The 21,474-nt window shown below is 45.3% G+C and overlaps 4 protein-coding genes across 7 annotated transcripts; 2 read left to right on the top strand and 2 right to left on the bottom strand.

The window, feature by feature from the left end:
- The first annotated feature begins 314 nt into the window (after positions 1-314).
- On the top strand, positions 315-5,321 carry LOC119560223 (nuclear pore complex protein Nup88). The gene is made up of 8 exons (XM_037873581.1): positions 315-555; positions 616-813; positions 865-1,050; positions 1,556-1,628; positions 1,672-1,798; positions 1,854-2,439; positions 2,503-2,653; positions 3,081-5,321. The coding sequence occupies exons 1-8, from the start codon at positions 402-404 to the stop codon at positions 5,209-5,211; spliced, it is 3,606 nt and encodes a 1,201-aa protein (XP_037729509.1). The 5' UTR covers positions 315-401; the 3' UTR covers positions 5,212-5,321.
- A 490-nt stretch (positions 5,322-5,811) lies between these two features.
- Positions 5,812-6,104, top strand: LOC119560054. The gene has a single exon (XM_037873360.1). It carries the CDS (start codon positions 5,852-5,854, stop codon positions 5,996-5,998), a length of 147 nt encoding a protein of 48 aa, XP_037729288.1. The 5' UTR covers positions 5,812-5,851; the 3' UTR covers positions 5,999-6,104.
- On the bottom strand, positions 6,022-7,721 carry LOC119560053 (glycine N-methyltransferase). The gene is made up of 4 exons (XM_037873358.1): positions 7,466-7,721; positions 7,068-7,195; positions 6,751-7,007; positions 6,022-6,369 (listed from the first exon to the last, which is right to left on the bottom strand). The coding sequence occupies exons 1-4, from the start codon at positions 7,678-7,680 to the stop codon at positions 6,100-6,102; spliced, it is 870 nt and encodes a 289-aa protein (XP_037729286.1). The 5' UTR covers positions 7,681-7,721; the 3' UTR covers positions 6,022-6,099.
- Positions 7,722-8,770: 1,049 nt separating this feature from the next.
- Positions 8,771-14,635, bottom strand: LOC119560493. 4 transcript variants are annotated; one of them, XM_037873959.1, is made up of 7 exons: positions 14,427-14,635; positions 12,637-13,000; positions 12,323-12,570; positions 11,149-11,967; positions 10,764-11,061; positions 10,417-10,703; positions 8,771-9,752 (listed from the first exon to the last, which is right to left on the bottom strand). In XM_037873959.1, the coding sequence occupies exons 1-7, from the start codon at positions 14,633-14,635 to the stop codon at positions 8,771-8,773; spliced, it is 3,207 nt and encodes a 1,068-aa protein (XP_037729887.1). The 4 variants fall into 4 exon arrangements, with proteins under 4 accessions (XP_037729887.1, XP_037729891.1, XP_037729888.1 ...); XM_037873963.1 differs by having other exon boundaries at positions 10,399-10,703; positions 10,764-11,019; XM_037873960.1 differs by having other exon boundaries at positions 10,764-11,019.
- Between the last annotated feature and the right edge of the window lie 6,839 nt (positions 14,636-21,474).

The raw sequence follows: 21,474 nt of genomic DNA, 5'->3' as shown, positions 1-21,474 counted from the left end.
TTCGGTTATACAACGCAATAGTAAGCACCCCCCAGATCGTAATCGATCAGTGAAGTAGCGGGTGGTCGTTTCCCAACTCGCATTCTTTAAGTGTTTGGCATGTCACCACCGGCCATTAGTCAAAATTATAGCAAATTTGTATGCGCGTCAAGGCTCTATGTGCGGTTCAATGGGTCCCCACCCGTAGCCCCGTATCTCTTTCTTTCTTTCGATAGGAGGCAGCCAGGTCGACACTACGCGTGACAATAGATCGATCGATCCCAAAGCAGGCAACACGTCCGGCCTTTAAAAAGTCGATTGGCTGAAAATTGGGTAATCAAACTGTTAGCGGACTTCAAACCGATCGGTCGAAAATTGTTGGGGAACGGATTACAATTCGCGAGAGTGCATAAGGATTAACCATGCTGACCTGGACTTTATGGGGTGGATTACTGTTCCTGCTGTGGTTGTACTTTCTGTGGAGCCGGCGCAGATTTTATATGCTCACTCTCAAGATTCCGGGTCCACTTGGATATCCTATTCTGGGTATGGCCCACTGGCTGATGCGCAGAGAAGGTTGGATAAATGTTGGATTATTCTCCCGATCGGAATATTAATTTTGGTGTACGTGCGCAGATATACTTAATTCGTTCGGGTGCTTTCTGGACAAGCACGGCCCGACAATATATTCGTGGCTGGGACCCATTCCCTTCCTGATTGTCAGTGATCCCCAGGTTGTGCAGGACATCTTCACATCGCCCCACTGTGTCAACAAGGGTATCATTTACAAGGCGGTGGACGATGGAGCGGGCATTGGACTGTTCAGCATGAATGGTGTGTGTTTGGGATTGAGTATGGGAGTTACTTAAGTGTGGACTTGTGTAGATCCCCGGTGGAGCATCCATCGAAAGCTGCTGAACCCCGCCTTTGGCCACAAGGTTCTACTTAGCTTCCTGCCCACTTTCAACCGGGAGACGGCAATTCTTTTGGATCAACTCATGCCATTGCAGGACGATGGAGAGAAGGATCTCATTCCATTGCTGCAGAGGTTCACCCTGGGCATAGCCACCCGTGAGTATGGAAAATCGTTTATTGGGATAAATAAAAAACATTATTTTCATAAATACAAATAAGTAAAAGTGAAATAAACTATTTAATCATATTAGAATAGAATAGTTTTTTAACTTTATAAAAAACGTACACACGAATGAATATTTGGTTGAACATCTGCAAAGGTCCCAAAAAAAAACCCCAGACTGAACGCTACAAAATCTGACAGGATCACAGTTTTAAGAAAATCGTTGTCAAAGTACCACAGCTAAGCCACTGTAATTGATCTGTAAAAAGTGCCTAAAAATCTAAAATTTCATACTTTGCTCACGACGGAAAATTTTCAAAGTTTAGGATAGGAAACTATAAGTAAAATCCTTTCAGATTTTGTAGTGTTTAATCTTGGGTATTGAAAAATTCCGGATATTTTCGACTTGTGTTATCAAAAATCATGTCCTAAATGATAGTCTACATTTCAAAAATCGAATTAAATAAATTTAAAGATCCGACAAATATATGTCATTAGAAACTACCATGGGCAGCGATGTCAAGGACGAGGAGAACTTCAGGAGTAACTCTCTGCTGGGCAGATACCAATGGTGAGTATTGACTTGCACCCGGACAGCTTCTATCCATTAATAGTATTTTGGAAACCATGACAGATATGTGCTTCTCGCCTTGGCTCAACAGCCGATTCTTGCGCCAGCTGGCGGGAATAGAATCCCACTACTACCAGGCTAAGACGGAAATTCGCCAGTTCATCAGAAAGGTTAATACAGAACCCCGTAACGTTGATAAACAATTTAATAATTAATCACTTTCAGATTATTGAAAAAAAGTTGGCCGATGACGAAAGGAAAACAATACCTACCATCCAATCCAACGACAAGAATATATTTCTCAATCTCGCCACAGATTTGCTGAGAAGGGGAGTCTTTACCCTGAAAAATGTTGAGGATGAGTCGAATATTATTGTCTTTGGCGCTTTTGAAACAACCGCTAATGCCGTTTACTACACCCTGATGCTGCTGGCCATGTTTCCCCAATATCAGGAGAGGGCCTTTGAGGAGATTAAAGCCATGTTCCCTAACACCGGGGACTTCGATGTGTCCTACGCCGACACTCAGCAGATGGTGTATCTGGATCTGATTCTCAACGAATCGATGAGAGTCATACCCCCGGTTCCAGTTGTATCCCGACAAACCTCGCAGGACCTGCAGCTGTCCAACGGAATAGTGGTTCCTCAGGGGGTGCAGATCGCTATCGACATCTACCATATGCACAGAAGCAAAAAGATTTGGGGCCCAGATGCGGAAACCTTTAATCCAGATCATTTCTTACCCGACAATATTCGGGACAAACATCCCTACGCCTACATACCCTTCACCAAGGGAATTAGAAATTGCATAGGTAACTTATAACTATAGCTAATTTTGTAGATTTTGTAAAATTAACATTACATTAAAATTTTAGGTTGGAGATATGCTTTGATATCGGCTAAAGTTACCCTTGCTAAATTATTGAGAAACTATAGGTTTTCAACGAGTTTTCCGTTTGAAGATCTTTATTTTGTTGAAGATATAACAATGAAGCTAAAAACTGTGCCACTGCTGGAGCTGCAAAAACGAAATTGAAGTTTTATAGAATTAAGGGATTGTTAAATAAATACACTCGCAAAGTACACTTAAACAGCTTTTTTAGGTTAAAATAAATAAAATAAAATTGTTAATTTGTTAAATAAATGTGTAATGTCTTTGTTTAAAATGGCTAGCTGCTAAAGCCTCGGAGCAGATTGATTTATCCTATTAAAAGGTCGGAATCAATTAAATTGATAAAAAGTATTTGATTCCTGAACGAAATCGCACAAAAGCAGTTGATTTTCAATTAATCAATTTTCAATTCACTGTCTAACTTATTTCTGTTTGCACTCAACGGTTTTTGAAATTTAGAAAGGGTTTTAAAAAATACTAAAAAAGTACTGACGCGGATTTTTGAAATATACGATCACATCATCACATTGTCAAAAAGGCGGGCACACGAAATAAATAAATAAACAAAAAACCGGCAATGTCGCTCACCGATGTTTTGGAGTTAAATAAAACCGAGTTGTTCGCGAAGATTCGCGACGGCTTGCCCGTGATGCAAAAGACGCAGAACCTGCTGGACTGCAAGGACGACCTGCTGTTCGCCTGGGACTCCAAGGAGAGCTGCTTGCTGGTGCGCAATTGGCGTTCCTCGCTGGCGGCCGAGGTGAATGTCCAGTACCAGACCCTGATCCCCTCGAGCATTGTGAGCGTCGAGGTGGACCGCGTTCTGGCCTCCAACGAAGGCTCGCTGGTAGCGCTCAGTGGACCACGAGGTGTGACGGTCATGGAGCTCCCCCGCCGCTGGGGAACCGATGGATACTACAAGGACGGCAAGAACCGGGTCACCTGCCGCACCTACAGCCTGGACACCCAGTTGTTCCTCAATAACCCTCACCTGGAGGTGCGCCAAGTGCGGTGGCATCCACACTCCGTTTCGGACTCCACGCTTCTGGTGCTGCTCAATAACAACACCATTCGGGTGTACAACCACTCCAAGCTGCGCCACGTGTGGCAGGTGGGCCCATCCATCCTACGGAGCGGGGCCAACAGCTCGCTCTGCGACTTCGGCGAGGTGGCCGTGGACTTCGACATCGCCCCCGCTGGAAAATCTCGTGACACAGAGCCAGCAACTAGCGGGGAAAACGAAACCACTCTGGATAAGAGCAACAAGACCCTGATGGCTGCCAAATCGCTACCAAAGCAGGAGAGGATCGAATGGCCCGTTGTAGTGCTGCGCGAGAATGGAAACATATACATTTTGATGACTGGCCTGGACTCGGATAAGACGCGACTGCAGGGCCCCATCACCATAACGCCCCAGGCAAGGGACAACTATGGCCTGGAGTCGTGTGCACTCATGATTATCCCCTCTCTCCCGCCAACTCTAATTATAGCCGAGTCCAATGGAAAGCTTCACCATGCCCTCCTCATGGAGGCGGAGTCTACCGAGCATTCCTTCAACGAGGTGGACGACTTTGTGCTTATCGAACCCGCCGAGTACGTAATCCATGTTCTTGAAACTGTTGAACTGGAGTTGGGTCTGGCTGCCACTGGAGCTGCAGCAGGAGGAGAATCCTACAGCTGCCCAGTTTATTTAAAGCGTGACCTGATCAACGAACTGCGCTACTTTGCCTACCACAATGCGGGCCTCCATGCGGTGACAGTGAACTTTATCTCAGAGCTGCAGCGCTATCTGGACAGCGAGTCCGAAGATGACAGACTTGAGCTGGCGGCCTCTTCCCGGGCAGAGTACATTCTTTGCACTAAATTCGACTCCAGTGATGCCGTGAATGCAGTCTTTGGACTGGCCCTATTGCAAATTCCCGCTGGAGTGGTTCTTCTACTCGGCAGCGGCCAGGTTATCAGTCTGAAGCTAGTAATCGATGCCCAGCTTCTTGTGACACCCAATGAGAAAAGGCAGACCGGAGCGGATGCGTCGCAGCAGGAGAGTGGGCCATCTTTTGTCGACACCATTAAGTCGCTGCTGCAGCGCAGTGTAAACCAGCCCATCCTGGCGGATAAACTTTCATCGCCATCTGCTCAGGAGAGCTACGAACTTCTAAACCAGGCCATTGAGGTGCTCCGCGAACAGTACCTTAAACGACATGACCTCGTGCGTGCTGCCTTCGCCCGACACATTAACCAAATCAACTTGAAGAAGGACCAACAGAAGCAGGAGATCCAGGATCTGGAGCAGGAGCGCGAACTGATCAGTGAGCGGGCCCACAAGCTGGCCGAGCGGTTCGAGGAGATCAGTTACAATCAGGAGCTGCTCGTGCGCAAGTGCAACGGTCTGATGCAAAAGGCCAATGCTGCACTACCTAATAGCGTGGTGGCCGAGCGGGAGTTTTCGCAGGAGGTAGCTCGTCTTAACAAGGTCACCCAGAGCATGGCCGCTGGATTGGAGGACGCCAAGAAGACGCTGAACAAGCAGCGCTACCACATTGCCAAGAGCCAGGAGGACCTCAAGAAGAACGCTTACGAGCTCCCGGAGAAGCAGCATCGCACAATCACAGAGATACTGACCCAACTTACCGGGGAGATCGATCGCCAGATCACCGACGTCAAGCGCATAAACAAAATCGTTGGCGTATAAATGCGAATTGAAAAGCACACTGTTATGATTTCGCCACGTTTTTGTTGATAGTAAACCCGTTGCGTAGAACTAAAACGTAATAATAATAAACATGTCGATTAAGTCCTATATTTGGTAGCAGTCTTTGTTTTCGATGGCATGTTAATATGCATACGTCAGAGGTGTCTGCCAGACAGTCCTCCAAGCAGAGTCCGTCGAAAGCACAACAATCTTATACAGTAAACGCTTTCTTTGACCGAAAGGTCCATTTCTAGATATCAGTTTGAACCCGAATGGTAAACAACATTAATTGTGTCGAAAAGTCCCTTTAAATACCATACTTTTTAAGCTAGTTATTGATCGGTGGTTAACTATAATAGATAGTATCTCGAATCAAAGTTGTTTTTTTAATTTTTGTTTACTGACAATGAACTACTAATACAGGGAATATCTCCGTTTTCTAGTAGAATTTTTACTGTATTTGGTTTTATAAATATCGCACTTCGATCGTTTACTCATTCTCCCTCTCTTTAAATCGAAACCACTTGAAAACGCAATCGAAAAACATTTGCAAGGCTAATGACATTTACCCCAAGAATTTAGGGTCTCGACTGTTTTTGCGTTTCAGTGGCAGTCTGAAACAAAGTTTGGCGGAACAGAGATGACGTTGATTCTACTGGCCGCCCTCTCCAACATCTACACCGGGATGTTTAACTACGTGAAGGCCAAATTCCCCTTCGTAATCGAAGCCGCCATGGTGACCCTGTGCTTTGGATCCATTGTCGGTCGATTCTGCATACTGGCTTAGCAGAAAAATCAGAAGACTCGGGATTGTGTGATTCGAAGTAACTTTATATTTATATGGATGTGTCTTGTGGCTTTATGTGAATACAAACTAATGGCTTAAACCTAAATCTGCGGCTTCTCGATCAGGTGGATGTAGAAGGCGGGATTCTTCACCTGGCTCATTTCCTTAAAGTCACCATATAACTGGTGTTGGGCCTTCTGCGAGAAGATCTCGCCGAGGATCTCCCGGAATCGCTTCAGCTCGTGGGGGTAGTAGGACAGGCGGAACTCGCTGGTCAGCTTGTTGCCAGCGATTAGGTAGTCCATGGACACCAGGGATGGCTTGCCGCAGTAGAAGAGCACGGACGTCTTGATGTCCGCCGTGTGACTCGTCTGTAATTAGTCGCAAGTCATCATTGGATTAATTGAATCGATAGAAGTGTAACTGATAAGGCGAACGATGATGATGATGTTTTTGAGTGGGAGATACATCTGATCTGGGTTCACAAATAAGATCATCCGTTCCTATCGCCACGATGATGAGACAACATTTGGCTGTTTTGAATGGGATGTGGTTTTTAATAGTTTTTAATTGACAAGATGATATGGCACAATTCCTACAACTCATCTGACACATTAAATTTTAGTTATAGGAGGTAGGAATTGCAAGCACAGTTGATAAGATTTTTCAGACTGTTTTCTGAAATTTTGATTTCTTAATCCTTAAAATGTGTCGGGGAGGAGGTACTATGGATAAGATAGTAGGATACTCACATTATAGTAAATACTCTTGGCAGGCGTGGATCCCGTTTCCAGGATGTTGTCGTAGTTACGATGATCGATGAGCAGAACGCCTCCTGGTTTTAGGCACTTTTCGAAATTACGAATGGCCTGCTTGTGTTCCCTCTGATCCCCGAAACCGTCCATCAAATGGGCAAAGGAGTTTCCCAGGCAGATCACAGCATCGAAACCATCCTGAATGTGATCCTGGATGTCGTCGTACAGAGTCAACCAGTTGGCCTCCTCAATAACTGTAAGGGATTGATAGAAGATTAGTAAATAATAGGGAATTTGGGCATTAGTAAACATACCCCACTTATCGAAGGCGGGTTCCGTTCGTCGGGCCCAGCGTTCCTTAAGGGCATACTTTAACATCTTATCAGAGGCATCCACGGACACAACCTCAAAGCCCTCCTCCACAAGCATCAGGGAATCCACACTGCAACAAAATTAGTGTGAATTAGAGCACAAAGGAACAACAGATATTTAAAGTAACAATCTGTTTATAAAATACTGATGATGTAAACGTTCTATAGTTGACTTAGCTTAGTCATTTTCTCAGAAACTTGGGTTAAAGAATTTTTTAAACGATTAACACGAAACGATTTGTCTGATTAACATCTACGATTATTTTAAAAATGACCTTTAATATTTTCAGAAATTTAAAGAGGGGTTCAAGTATTTTCTAGGATACCTATTCGAGACTTACCCCGTTCCACATGCTACGTCAAGGACACGGTTGCATCCCTTGTTGCGCAGCATGTCGATCAGGAAGTTCTTGTAGTTGTCCGTGCGCGAGTTCTTGTCCCCGATGAAGATCTCCCACACCTTGGCGGCCTTGCCATCGGCATACTGGTCCCGGACTCCTTCGGCGGAGATGCCATCGGATCGGGCAACGAACACACTGTCGGCGGAGGTGGTCATCTCTGGTGGTCAGCTCTGGTCGGCGGATCGCAGCTTAATAATTTGCTGTTCCTCAATCACGTTCCACGTTAACTCGCCGGGAATTCAGAAGCCAACAGCTGGCGTTCCCTAAACTGCCGTCGTGGGCCACATAGCAGTCCGTAATCTTATCAGTCCCGCCCACTTGACGTGTGACCCATGGGCGGGATGACGACGAGAGCTTCAACATCTGTTCCCGACGAAACGTGTTCTCGCCGGCGGGCTTTCGCTTTTGTGTCTTGCCCCTGACCCTGACCCTCCGGTTGTGATTAGGAGTCAGCGATCGCATCCCTTGGTCAAAACAGAATGACTAGCAAAATATTTAAGCATGTCAGTCGGCTTACAGTGAAATCTCCGGTCTAATATGTGTGGATATTACTAGATCGTTCCAATTTTCCTATTCAGGTTTAACTTTTGTCATTGAATATTTAACTATTTTAGTTCAAAGTACCATAAAGTGCTACTAGATGCATAGGATATCTTGATCGTATGGGTAGTGCTTTTTAAATAGTTTATGGTAGAGGTCTTTCGAGTCCTTTAGTATTATATTGTGTACCTTATAGCCAGTATTCACTGTACATCGTATATTTCCCGTGAATTTCCCCAAATCACTGTGTACTAGTTGTGCCGAGTAATAGTCGCCTCCAAGTACAAAATTTGCTAAATCATGTTCCACATTTGCAAAATAGACTTCCAGAGACTGAGACTTTCATCTGAGTATATAAGAAATAGTTTTTATTTTTAACATTAGTTATAAATATTGCACTGCTTTAAATAAGTGGGACTCTTGTTTTCCCAAATGGTTGGTCTTCATATTGCACCTCGATTTCTACGGATAGGATCTTAGAGATAAAGTCACACTGGATGATCTATAGGAGGTACTTAGGGCTACACATGATTACGTTTCACAAGATAATTAGTCACCTGAATATGAAAAGCGCGACAATTGTCTTGGGAAACATAAGCCTTACGAGGGATAATAGGTTTACGAGTATATAAGTATATCCTTTAGGTGTAATCTTATGAGCTATGTACATCGTAACGGAACGAGTGTCGGATCCCACATCCTGGTCTATGGCAAGTACCCCAGCGAGTCCTCCAGGGAGGCGCTAACCGCCCGCATCGACTGATAGCTGCCCATGCGGCTCCTGCTGGCGCTGCTGCGAATGGAGGCGGCCCTGGCCTCCATGGCCTTGAGGTTGGCCAGCAGGTTGTCGGCGCTCCCGCCGCCCGCTCCGCCCAATCCCATACCCTTGCCCAGGGGCATGGGAAGCGGCAGTCCTCCGCTTAAGCGATCCGTGCTGAAGGACTCGCGGGTGCGGTACGAGGACCTCCTGGAGGAGGCGTGCGATCGGCAGCTGCCATTGCCCACCCGTGATCCCGGTCCCTTCGGCGGGCACAGGCTCTTGATGTCCGTCGTCTGGCTGAGCTTCATGTCCGCGAACACCGCCGCCGCCTCCACGCTCTTCTTCACGCTGAGTGCCTCGTGGGGCTGCACCGGCTGTCCACTTCCGCTGATGCTGAAGAGCTCGTAGTCCAGGCCCAGCTTCTCCGAGGGCTTGCCCTTGCGTGCCGCTCCAGCTACCGCGTTTCCTGGCCGGGATTTGCGCTGCTGCTGCGACAGTGAGTCCTCGCTGATGGCCGCCGCTGCCGAGGATCGCTGACGGCGATGGGTCCGCTTGCAGTAGCACTTGCTGGCGCTCACACAGCTGTCCGAGTCGCAAGACGTCGTGGTCTCCGTGTGCGTGTTGTTGGCCGAATCCCGCTCTATCGAGCTCGGCGGCTCCTCCTCCACCATGGAGCAGTAGCACTTGTCGTCGGAGCGGCAAGAGATCAGCGAGTGCCGGTTGGTGCCGGTGGTGCCTGCCACGTTTTGGGGCAGGACACCTCCGTTGGCGGGCTTCCGAGTGGGCGTGGCCAGGGCCATGTTGCGCTCGTTCTTCTGACGCAGCTTGTGGTTCAGGTGCTCCGTGCGCAGGCTGCAGTAGCAGCGATCGGCGGAGGCACAGGCACAGGACTCGGAGTCGTAGCTGCACTCCGAGCAGGAGACGTATCTGCGGGGGATTTGGAGATTACTAACACTAGCTAAATGTTATTTATTTTTTCACTGAGATAAAAAACAATACGGGTTAAACCAGAAATCTCTTTGGAAAAAATTCGAGTAGAATTTAACTATCTATCGATACAAGTTCCATTCGAATTCCGCCAAAAGAGATTACCAAGTAACCCCCGAAAGGTCTTAAAAAAACCCTATAAAACTAGTTATTTATTTATAAATTGTTAGCCTCCGCAAATTTAAAAAACACGTAGCATTCAATAAAAATTATAAGGACCGAAAGTTTGTAACTGTTATTAAAAATTGTACTTATATAAATAGCATTGATAAGAAAATGTCCCATGCAAAATTACTTTAGACTCAAGCTTTATCAGCTCGAAATTTAAAAAATAATACCAATATAAAAATAAACCAATATGCAGGCCCCTATAACTGTTAGTTATATTTTTTCTGAGATAAGAAATCATTGATAAGGTAACATCCTAAACGAAATCTGTCAAGAATTAAAGTCTCCACAAATTAAAAAGGTTTCAAGACTAAAAGTCTAAATTTTGTTCATTGCGGATAATGTTTCTAGCTATGAAGCTTCAATGTTATATGTTTTTCCCATGCCATATGTATTATTATTTATTAAGTTTTACAACGTGATATCAGAAACATACCCACTGCTGCTGTTTCGGTTGAGTCCCTGGGTGTGCTCGTTCCGCACCACGGAGACATCGGAGCCGCTGGTGGCCGCCCTATTCCGCTGGTGCTGCTGCTGGGCGTGGCTGTGGCTGATGGGCGGTCCTATGATGATGGGCGGACTGATCTGACGCTTCCGCTGGCTATCCATGGTGGACTCCTTCACCGCCGGCTTGGTCAACTTGCCGCGGCACGAGCGGAACTGGCCCAGCTGGAAGACCTTCTTCAGACTCTTGGTGCCGAAAAAGCTGCTCTTTGTCTTCTTCTTGAGGCGATAGAAAATATAAAGTTATTGCTCCACATTAAATGTGCCAAGATGACCCACCTGCGATCCATTCACACTGGCCTTGCGCTTCTGTTTCTTCTTCTTTTGGCGTCGCATGATGTTCTTGGAGCGCTGGAAGAGCTCGTCCTGGGTGAGCGTGACGGCCAGCTTGAGCAGGAACTCCTTGTAGATGGGCTTCAGGTCGTTGAAGGACATGCCGTCGGCATCGATGATGGCGTACAGGATGTCGTCCAGCGAGTGGAGGTTCTCGTGCAGGCGAAATTCGTTAAACAGTTCGCTGAAACCAAGTGGGGAACTAGAAGCACAATTCAAGCGATGCCAATCAACCAGGCCAAACCTTCTCCCCCAAATTGCAAAAAGACTGCCGCCCGTGCCCAGGGCCAGATGCAGCGCATCTGTCCCCCAGCTCGGTGGCAATACTCACCCTCCTCCGCCGCCGCCTCCTCCTCCCAGTTTGCCGGAATGGCGTCTCGCTGCCCGGGATTTATATCGGGTCAATCCTCCGGTGTTGAGAAAGCTGCCGGATCTGGGAATGGCTACCCGTGTGAGGATGTCTCCGTTGGCGGGAGCCACATCGCCACATCCCGAAGGTAGTTCCGATGACTTCTTGCCAGGATGAGCGTTCTGGTGCAGCCGGTTCACGTGACCATTGCCGCACACTATGCTGCCACTCCGGGACGGTCCTCCTCCTCCGCCGCCGTTGCGGTGAGCTCCGGAACCAGGAACCGTACTGGGAACCGGAGGAGCCCGCTTCGACTTGTGCGACTTGCGCCTGCGTTCTTCCGTCGAGGTTTCCAGCTCGGCAGTCTCGTTGATCACATTACTATGCGAGCTCAAGGAGCTATTGGAGACCCTCTTCTTCCGTCCAGATCGGGATGGAGCACCACCACCCCCTCCGGTGCTTCCGCGAAAGGAGCTGCGCCGCCCACTCGCACTGGGAATGATCTGGGAGCGGGACAGATAGTTCGAGCTGGCCAAGGCTGAACTACTGGCGATGCTAATGCAGCTGACCCCGTTCTGCTGGCGCGGAGTCCTCCGCTGGGTGTTCCGCCTCGAACTGGTGCTGACGTGGGCCATCAGGCTCTGGTACAGAGTGGCCGCAATCACGATGGCGTCCTCGGTGCTCTTGCAGATGAATCCATGGCACTCGAGCACCTTGGGCGAACTGGCCGAGCGCATGACCACCGCGAAGATGGGCGCGTGCACATGGATGCTGTGCTCCACCGCCAGCTTCTCGCTGGAGCTACAGAGTAGGTGTGGAAAAATAGCCATTAACAATATCGAATAATTCAACAAAACTTTCTGCCTTTGGGTAACAAAAGTAAAGAAAAAGTTTGAAAAATGTAGGAAATTGTCTAATTACTATAGATTTTTATTGCATAATCGAAATAAAATCAAGACTTAGTACTTTCAAAACTTGATCGATCTACAAGGTTTGTAAGGTTTGATTTTTATAGGGACTTTCTTTGATCTTTTAATATACTTAACACGTCTCAGTTTTTAGATAATAATATTTTATAACTGAGGAACTTCCCTTGCTAGATCTTCCTTAAATAAGGAATTGATTTTCCTTGATCTTTTTATAGTACGTAACTCACCTCAGTGGCTGGAACAGGGCAGTCTTGTCAATGTTCTCGGGATCGGTGATCAGGGGCAAAAAGGCGGCGCCACCATCATCATCCGATATGACGAACTTCACCGCCGACCAAACGGCAATGTTGTGAAAGGGAGTGATGAGGGCCTCGCTCTCCTCCGGAGCACCCGCACCACTTGAGATGGCCAGTGCGCTGACCTTCACCCTCAGACCTGTGGCACAGATATCCAGCGATCCGGAGTTGAGCTTGTGCTTGATAATCGAGGGTTTTAGAGTTAGTTAGGGAGATAACTCCAAATTTAGAGGGTCCAATCCTACCTTATTGTTGACCTCACTGAGATACAGCTGCCGCAGTGGCTCCTGCAGACCCTGCAGACTGGTCACCTTGTCCTTCAGCGGCAGCGAGCCCAGGCAGGTGACCTCGAAGCTGCTGGTCGCGTCCTTGGCCACGTCCGTGAACATCTGCTCGATCTGGGCCTGCACGCTGTTGCTGATCCGCTGCACGTCCTTCTTGGCCGCCTCGGCCAGCACCTTGGCCGACTGCCCGTTCTCCTGCAGGAAGCTGCTGAGGGAGCGGGGCGTGTCCCCCGATGTGCTGGCCAACTCACTGCGCCCATACATGATGATGGAGCGAGTGCGATGCGATCCCCGGGGATCGTCGAGGCGGCTGCTTCGCATGGATCTGGATAGGTGGGGATATAGAATACATTTTAGACATGGAGCTAAATTATTTCCAAAGCCATACCGCATTATTCACGGGTAAATTTACACGTATCACTTTAAACATTTTCTAATGTGAAATAGATATTGAAAATTGCAATTATCGATTTCTCTCCCTTCGGGGCGTATCAACTTAGATATGATACGAAAGATCATCATCATTTCATCAATAGTTATATGTCTTACATAACCTATAAAACCTGTTTCTTTAAATATATTAATTACCTTATTATATATATCAATCTTTAGCGATTGGATCTACTAAGCTAGTTTAAGTACTTAAAGCACAGGTCTGCTCCCCAAGAAGTTCTTTCACAAACTGAACACTTTAATGATATCTACGGAGTTTCCTGACTCGTAAAATTAAATTTTGTAATAAAATACCATACGATACTATTTTTATAGCCAAAAACCAACAGTTTGAATAACTAACCTCTATTTAGATTTTCTGAACCACACAATTTAGAATGTCATCTAGATCATCGATTAGATCAAAAACTTGATGGATACAACTTTTTATTTTATTAGCCGTTCGCCAGTCAACACTCTTGGTGCTTAAGACGACAAAACGGTTCCATTTTTGTGAAAGTTTGACTGATTAACGCAAAAGCAAACTGAGATTAGCATATTCGACTCGCAGCGAAGTTTGAGTTCGACTATCTGATACTTGTGAACTTGTTGGCTGAAAGCCGAATTGGCCACATCCTGAATCTGCTGACGAGGTCAGAACCCGGGGGATACACTGGGGATAGGGGGAGACATATAGAGAGGTGGCTGGGATAGAGGCGTTTCGGCGGCCAATAGCCAAATGCAGCTTAAGGTGTTCCCAATTCGAGCCATTCCGTTTACCGCTAGTTGACATAAAATCGGAAATGCTTATTTCCATAGAACGTCTTTCGGCCGTCGAGAGTTTTGAATGGGAATGAAGATGAGTGGAGTGTTGTTTGGGACTGGTGGGGTCTGGAGAGGGGAGCTCTTGGTTTTCTTTCTCAATCAATTAAGTAGTTCCTCCGCCTGCGAATGTGTGTCAACGATGAATTTTTATTCAAAGAGCAAGTGTCGCTCTATCTTCAGGTTCCCCCGATCTCTTCCATCGGACAATATAGTTTTTAATTTACGAATAACAGTATTTTTCGTTGGTTATGGAAATGCGGCAAACGGTAAACGAAATATCTCTCTCCGCTCGTTTCTGTATCTGAATCTTTGAGTCTGGTCTACGGTTTCGAGAACGAAAGTGTTGGGTGGTCAGTGGAAATGAGAGGCTAATTGATTTGATTTGGCCCAGAGATGGAGAGCGAGGCTAATGGCCAACCAAAAACACACCTCCCCAGGCAATTTGCTAGCAATTACAAAGTTTCACCACCCCGAAATCGAAACCCAAAACTCACCTGGAATCGTCGAACATGAGATCGATCTTCAGTTTGTAGATCGAGTTGCGGCTGACACTCGAATTGTTTTCGAGCTGGTCGCCGTCCAGGAGCCGAAAGCCGGAAGAGTTGCTATTGCTGTTGCTGCCGGCGGGCTTTCCACGGGTCCGGACCGGATTCATTTTGGGAACAGCCACCGCGGTTTGGGAGTCCACCTTGCAGGTGACCATCCTCCTCCTCCTGGGGGGCTGGACGTGCTAAACACTCGCGAAATGCCGCAGCTGCGGATGCAAATCGCTGTTTGCAATTCACTGTTTCACTGCCTAAGTTTTTTTGTTTTTTTCTTCTAATTTTTAATTTGTAGTCAATTAGCGGTGAATGCAATCCATTTAGGCGCAATGTACGTTAATTTTCAGCATGTTAGCGAATCACACGAGCCGCGGCCTCACACATTTTGCATAGGGTTTGGAATGGATATGGAAACCATGGATGGGTGTTGCATGGCGTGCTCCACTGGGGCCATCATTCAATCATCGCACTGGAGCCGGCTCATTAATTAGCTGCAAGCAAAACCAAAAACCGACAGACTTTAGCATTATTAGATTAAGGCACAGGCCCCGTAATCGTCCATTCACGAGTAGGAAAAGGTATTGCAAAATCGTTATTAATAATATATGATCGTTTTTCGTTTTTTCGGACTTCCAGTTTTTACACTGTTTCGTCTGATAAATTGTAAACTAAAATGCAATTGTTGTATCGGAAAAATGTTGGCTATTCGCGAACGCACAACATAGTCGGAGCTGCATCTATATATCTATGAGATACTTTCACTGCAGAGATATTCGCGGTAATTAGCAAATGCCACACACAAGACACACACATTCGAATGGGCCAATTTCAAAATGCCATTTACTTGTGCCTTATTGAACTTCAACTCCACTGCACCACATCATCGACACCACAAAACACCGCCCAATCCGGTCGACTTCAGGTCCGACTTTTGGTAATCCAAATATATATCCAAGTGCTGTAACTGGGCTCCGAAACCGGGCGATCCGTCCGAGTTCGTTGAATGCCACACGGCGACTGAAACGGGCTCAAAACGTCGAAGAAGTTGGATGGAAAAAGAGTCAGTGGAAAAAAGAAAGAAAGAGCGGACTCACAACAATATCATCTCTGGCGTAAGTGGGCAGTAGGGGCACAATGAGAATGCCCCACCATAGCTGACTTTGTATCGCGGAATATGGTGTTTGGGATTGGGAATACGGAATTTGATGATGGCCAAACTGTTTTTCTTTGGCCAAATCGAAGAAGACGAATGCCTGGCCTTTCGACTGCCATCATAACTTGCCCAATATGTGGAGCATTATGTGTTTGGTTTGTCATTTGCATACGAACCATTTGAATGTCGCAAAGTTATTTGGGCAATGCACCATGGAGTTTTGAAAAACCAATGTCAGTCTCCCACAAATGAAGCACCGACGGGTAAATTGCAATTAAAGCCTGTGTCGCGACTTCGAGTGGGTCTCCGAAATGCCGGTGGCCCAGGTTTTGCCATTTGCGCAAGCGCAGAAGCTGTGACGGATTAGGGGATTTTGGAGGGGAAGGGAAGCCACCGGGCTGCAGAGCAGGGAAGGCATTTTCGAAATCAATGACCGTGGTCAAGACTTACGATAATTGGAGCTGCCCGCGGCCTCTTTCGCTCCATCGTAAAATGCATTTAATTTTTCACTTCGAGGCGAGCAGAAATCGCTTGGGCGCAGTTGGAAATTCAGAATAGCTTGGTCAAGAATGAAGAATAAAAAAGCCCCGAGGAAGACTAGCTCATGGTAATAAACGTAATAATTCACATGCATGCAAAGCCATTATATGGTTGATCTTAAATTTGCATTTTAAAAGTGCAAATTAGAATTAGACAAAAACTTCAGGCTGTTTTTATATAGATTGTATTATGCATAGTGGGTAGTGATATGCATGATATGTTTTATGATCTATGCCTGGGCCTCTATAATGAAATCAACCTGTAGCACATTACCGCCGCTCGTAATTCAAGATGATTTCAATTAAAAACTCCGTTTCCGTTTTACTAATAAAATCTTTTGAGCCAGCCGCCGTAAAGATCTATCTGTCTGTTTACATCAAACTTTCCATTTTCCATTTTAGATTTTAATTTTGATGGCCTTTGATCGGCATGTGCTCGCTTCTCGAGTGTTGACAACTTTTTCGAACTCTGTTTATTCACGAGTTAACAGTAACAAGTAATTAAATGTGGTCCATGTGAGACAATAAGAAATGCAAAGCGAACTAATTTCCCTTTATTGTATAGAGCCTGTCCAGAAAGCTTTTACTACTTTTATGGGGTTGCTAGACCCTTCGACCTGAGTCTGGTTCCGTTTTTATGGATCTCAAGGGGGAAACGGTTGAATAAGATGCCTGACAGCTGATAGTGAAGAACCTGAGTTTCGATTTCAATGCAAAGAACCCGAACCTTTACATTTTCATTTTCTTTCCAACGGTTTTATGCATGTTTACCTCTATGGGTAGAATTTTCTTTTGTGCGTTTCGAGCTTTTACTTTTAGGAGAATTTTAATTTGCTGAGTTAAGCCGTTAGCTGCACCCATACGCATACGCATTCGACGGGGTGGTGTTGATGGGTGATGTGATTTATTTAACAAATAACATCATACTACCGTGATCATCACTTTCTCTATTCAATTTACCAGGCTGTGTTTAGCTGTAGTTTTGTTTCTGTTTTCGGTGTCTGTTTTAAAGGTTTCTTGAGTTTCTTGTATCTGCAGTGGCAGCTATTTCAGAAATTAGTCGTATTTTTGCTCAGCGCCGGCCCGGCGAACGCAGGCAAGCTTGAAGATACAGATAGAGCAGAGATACAACCGGAGGGTTGGAGAAGAAGTTGGGTGCTCCGAGATACGCTTGATTCCTTCGCGCTCGTCTTGTGCCCAGCATTGCGTATCTGACATGCGCAGGCACTGAGAGAAAACGCTGCCGCCCAAGTACTCCCCCAACATGGCTATAAAGAATGAAAAGCCGGACTGAGAACCATTTCCCCCAGTGCAGCGAGCAGCCCGAGTGGACAAGTTCTGCAAATTATTCAAATCATTTACACAAAAACATTGCGCAATTAAAGTTTCATGACTTTCGCTGTCTTGGCCCAGACATAATCGCTCTGCTAGACTTTCTTTGTAGAATCGCGGCTCAGAGATATTTTCCCTTTCGGAGTGCCCTGCTCCATGAGACTCCAGCCATTCATTCATTAGCCGCCTGGCAGTTGCGTCACGAGCCCGAATCCGAAATGAGTCTTGAAAAATACACGACAATTGTCACATTGTGCTACTCATTACGCCATTTCTCGCCTCCCGCTCCATAACCCAGCCATCAGACAATAGCGATTCACTTTTCACGAGCCGGAGTGGTTTGGTTTTGATACCAGCGGGTGGTTAAAAAGAAATTAATTTCGCGCATTTTATCCCCTTTGTAAAATTTGCACAGGAACTCGGACACTTTGCTTTACGATCTGGCTACGTGACTTGACCAAGATCACGACCACTGACCCTTAGAGGTGTGGATTGGCAATCCTAGGTCACTCATTAAGATGTTAAACACTCGTTATGTTTTCGTTTTATATAATTGGCATTAAGTTAGTGAATTTCCTGGTTTATATTGTCTCCCGTTTTCCTTACTTTTATGACTTTCTTCGGAGGAACTCCTGTATCTATCAGAAAACATCTTTAGGAAACTTAAGACCTGATCATGAACAATTGCAATTATTAGTATTCGGGTAGTGTAAATGGAAAGAAATACATAATATAAATGGAATTATTAGTCTATCTTCAGTGGTCCTCCTAAATCTCCCAGAAAAAACTGAAGTTTTGGTTAAGAACATTAAAATGTTGGTAGTTCTTAAGCTTCTTTTAAAGTATTATAATAATTGTGTATTAAGTAATTACCAATGAGTATCACCTTCAGTTATGCAAAAAAAGTTTTCTTATATGTATCACAAACTCCTGATAAATTGGGGCTAGGCATGAACATCTTTTGGACAGGGGGCGTTATGGACACTTTACCGAACAATGCCCCTTGTAATGCTGCCCATAAGGAGCAGGTGAGGCGCATTACGGTGTAGATAATGAAATCCGACAAAGAAATTGCCCAAAAAGCGTGACGCGAGGCGCTGCTCATAAACTCTGCGCCATAAATTGCCATAAGCATTTGCATTTGCATACCACATGGCCACAGTCCATGGCTTAAGGCCCCTGTTTAGACCTTCATGAAAATTCTGATGGAAATTCTTCGCAGCTCGAAATGTTTTATGGCACTGGTCGATGTTTTAATTGGCCCTTTCAACAGCGTTCTTCTCGCTGTTGTGGGTGCTAAATAGCTTTAATTTACTTTGGTCAGCTGAGCCGAGTTCAAATGGCGCGTGCTTTGTGGGTCAGCTTTCCGCAGCCTGATCTTTACAAACCCAACAAACGGTAGCCATTAAGTACCCGCATTGACACCATCTGATTGTTGGCTAACTGTGCTCTTTGTGGCCCAGTGCCGTTCCTTCTCCTCCAAGATAAGATCATAATTCTTGCCTGGCCAGAGATAATTGGTTTCTTGTCATTTATCGCGCTTGTGGGGAAAGTTTGCACTTCTCGGTGGGTACGAGAAAATAGATTTTCTTTATTGCTATTCATAATTGCGAGGTGCGATGCCACTGACCATTAAGGCCGCTAGCTTGATTAAGGGCTAGCTGCTTCTGACTGTGGATTAAGGTAATTGTTTCTATTTTTGGATGGATTGTCTATCTGGACGCCCCAGCGGGGTTATAATTGCCGATATGGGCGCACTGGAAAAAAACCAAAAGCCATTGGATACTGGTATTAACTTGGAGTTTAATGTAGTATTTGCACTTCTGATCTTTCCCTATAATCTTTTGATCATTTGTAACCATCGCTTAGAAAATACATAAAATTGATTTGCATAACCTTCCTAATTATTATTTACTTTGGATACTACAGAAGATAAATATATACCATTTAATGACATTAAATACCACATTGTACCTATGTAAGCTGACCATTACATTAATAATAATACATAATAAAGTTTCAAGAAGATTGAGAGAAATTCTTTAAGCCCTCTTCTTAGCTGGATGTATAATTGGCACTCAAAGATATTTATACAATTTGAGACATTGACGGACTGCCTACTGTTATAAGACCGACAATTGAACCGATGCTGTAGTGCATTAGAATGGTTCATTAGCACATTCTAGCGTCCCGATAAAGAGATTGTTCGCTAGCGGTAAACTGGTGATTGGAAATGGCTCAACGCACGATTATATCCATCGCAGAACAGACGTGTCTGTGAGTCTGTGCATCGGGGATCCAGTCGAGGAGTTATGGCTGTGACCCACCTTCAGAAGTGGAAACAAGTTGCATCGCAGCTGAAATAAACTGCGCATCGATGCTCCAGTTTCTGAACCGCGGACCTGTCACGCAGCCCCATCGTCGAGGAGAAAATCTGAAAATAATTGCTAGAAAAGCCGAGATCCCTCCTAGAAAGAAGCGCGCGGACAACAATTGCGGCCAGCGGACAAAGCCCGGTGGTACATACATAAGTGGGTAACCTGAACGAGTTTAGCAGGAAAAATGGCCTGTCGATCTTGATTCGAGTGTCGTGGCCATGGAAGCCCAAGAAGCTACCGACCAAGTTGGTCGTAAATCCCGCTAATCGAATAAGCGTACGCCGCTCTGCTAACAAGGCTTTTATGGTTGTCAACGCAGACACCTGAAGTCCCTGTCCAGTTTTTGTTCGCCATTCTGGGCCGAGAGAATGTTGTTCTTCGGGTAATTAGGATCAGCACATAGATTTAACAGGAAGGAACAGAAATAATTGCCCTAAATACAGCACTTTAAAAATCCACAGAGCTTCCCAACAGTCATATGCCTATATCACGTATAACAGCTTACCTTCTTTGGCCTTTCCGTGACACATTATTCATCTAATAAAAATCACTTTACACTTGACAGATCTTAAATTGCTAAATGTTGGTCTCGATTTAAGCGATGCAAGACTTTCTTCGCCAGCCCCGCAATCAAAGTACAAATTCTGCTTATTTTCCCAATGACTCGGTCACGTTCCTATTCTTCAGTAGGCGACAACACTTTCGTTCGTTCGTAATTTGCATTTTCCAGCCGAGAAAATGGTGTGGAAAACTCAGCAGCCGAGGCAGCGACCGGAGTGCGCGAAGTCAATAACGAGACTAACTGCGGCAGGCCAATTTGAAGACCCCCAAAGCCAAGCTTAAGATGCGAAGACCGAGAAAGAGATAGAGAATCAGCTGGAGAAAGAGATGGGCATATGGCAAAAGTTGCCGGTGCAGTGGCCAGTTTTGTTTTGGCTTCTGCGCATGCGTGCAGTTGGCCCAAGCCAAACAAAAGTGCTGACAGCCGACGACTGACGACGACTGGCAGCTAAAGTGGATTAGCCAAAAGTTTGGCTTAGGCAGCAGTCTGGTGATCCTAAGTACGACACTAATGATGCCAATTTGCCACGCTTAAGTCAAGAGAAGTCACATGGCGTTTGCTAACTAAATAACTCTTCCCTTTCGCAAAGAAGCCACCGCTTTAAGAAGGATGTTTGCTTTATAGATTTCTGAAAATAGGTGACTAAAAAAGATGGGAGTAAAATATTTACAGATTTTAATATAATTAAAAAACGAATCTATTCCTTTTTTTGTACACTTCCCACATTTGTATTTTTTAAAAATTAAAATGAAAACATCAGAACTGCAACTTCTCTCCTGTTTTATATGCTAAATAATATTAATAAATAAACTAAATAAATCTGCTAAATAAATATTATTTTCAGTACATACATGGATTGTAAATATACTTACGTATTAGGACTAAGACACTTTTCACTCCCTGGTTGTGAAAAAAAACATAAGCTAAGATAACCAGAATCAAAAAATTGTAACATTTTTTAAGAATTGATAAATTTAATACAGTTTAATGACAATAAAAATTAGTTTTTACGTTTAAATTGCGCGTTAATTAATAA

This window comes from Drosophila subpulchrella, unplaced genomic scaffold, assembly GCF_014743375.2.
Source record: "Drosophila subpulchrella strain 33 F10 #4 breed RU33 unplaced genomic scaffold, RU_Dsub_v1.1 Primary Assembly Seq354, whole genome shotgun sequence".
NCBI lineage: Eukaryota > Metazoa > Arthropoda > Insecta > Diptera > Drosophilidae > Drosophila > Drosophila subpulchrella.
Note: the sequence above shows the minus strand (reverse complement) of the source record. Positions and strands in the feature narration are given on the sequence as shown.

What these genes read in the sequence shown, in the direction of transcription:
- LOC119560223 (XM_037873581.1), top strand. Translation starts at nt 402, where the DNA reads ATGCTGACCTGGACTTTATGGGGTGGATTACTGTTCCTGCTGTGGTTG. An exon ending in CACCCTGGGCATAGCCACCC is followed by an intron (nt 1,051 to 1,555) that starts GTGAGTATGGAA and finishes ATATGTCATTAG; the next exon opens with AAACTACCATGGGCAGCGAT. An exon ending in CCACTGCTGGAGCTGCAAAA is followed by an intron (nt 2,654 to 3,080) that starts ACGAAATTGAAG and finishes AAATAAATAAAT; the next exon opens with AAACAAAAAACCGGCAATGT.
- LOC119560054 (XM_037873360.1), top strand. Translation starts at nt 5,852, where the DNA reads ATGACGTTGATTCTACTGGCCGCCCTCTCCAACATCTACACCGGGATG.
- LOC119560053 (XM_037873358.1), bottom strand. Translation starts at nt 7,680, where the DNA reads ATGACCACCTCCGCCGACAGTGTGTTCGTTGCCCGATCCGATGGCATC. An exon ending in GACGTAGCATGTGGAACGGG is followed by an intron (nt 7,196 to 7,465) that starts GTAAGTCTCGAA and finishes ATTTTGTTGCAG; the next exon opens with TGTGGATTCCCTGATGCTTG. An exon ending in ACCCGCCTTCGATAAGTGGG is followed by an intron (nt 7,008 to 7,067) that starts GTATGTTTACTA and finishes AATCCCTTACAG; the next exon opens with TTATTGAGGAGGCCAACTGG.
- LOC119560493 (XM_037873959.1), bottom strand. Translation starts at nt 14,635, where the DNA reads ATGGTCACCTGCAAGGTGGACTCCCAAACCGCGGTGGCTGTTCCCAAA. An exon ending in CTCATGTTCGACGATTCCAG is followed by an intron (nt 13,001 to 14,426) that starts GTGAGTTTTGGG and finishes CCACCTATCCAG; the next exon opens with ATCCATGCGAAGCAGCCGCC. An exon ending in AACCGAAACAGCAGCAGTGG is followed by an intron (nt 9,753 to 10,416) that starts GTATGTTTCTGA and finishes AATCCCCCGCAG; the next exon opens with ATACGTCTCCTGCTCGGAGT.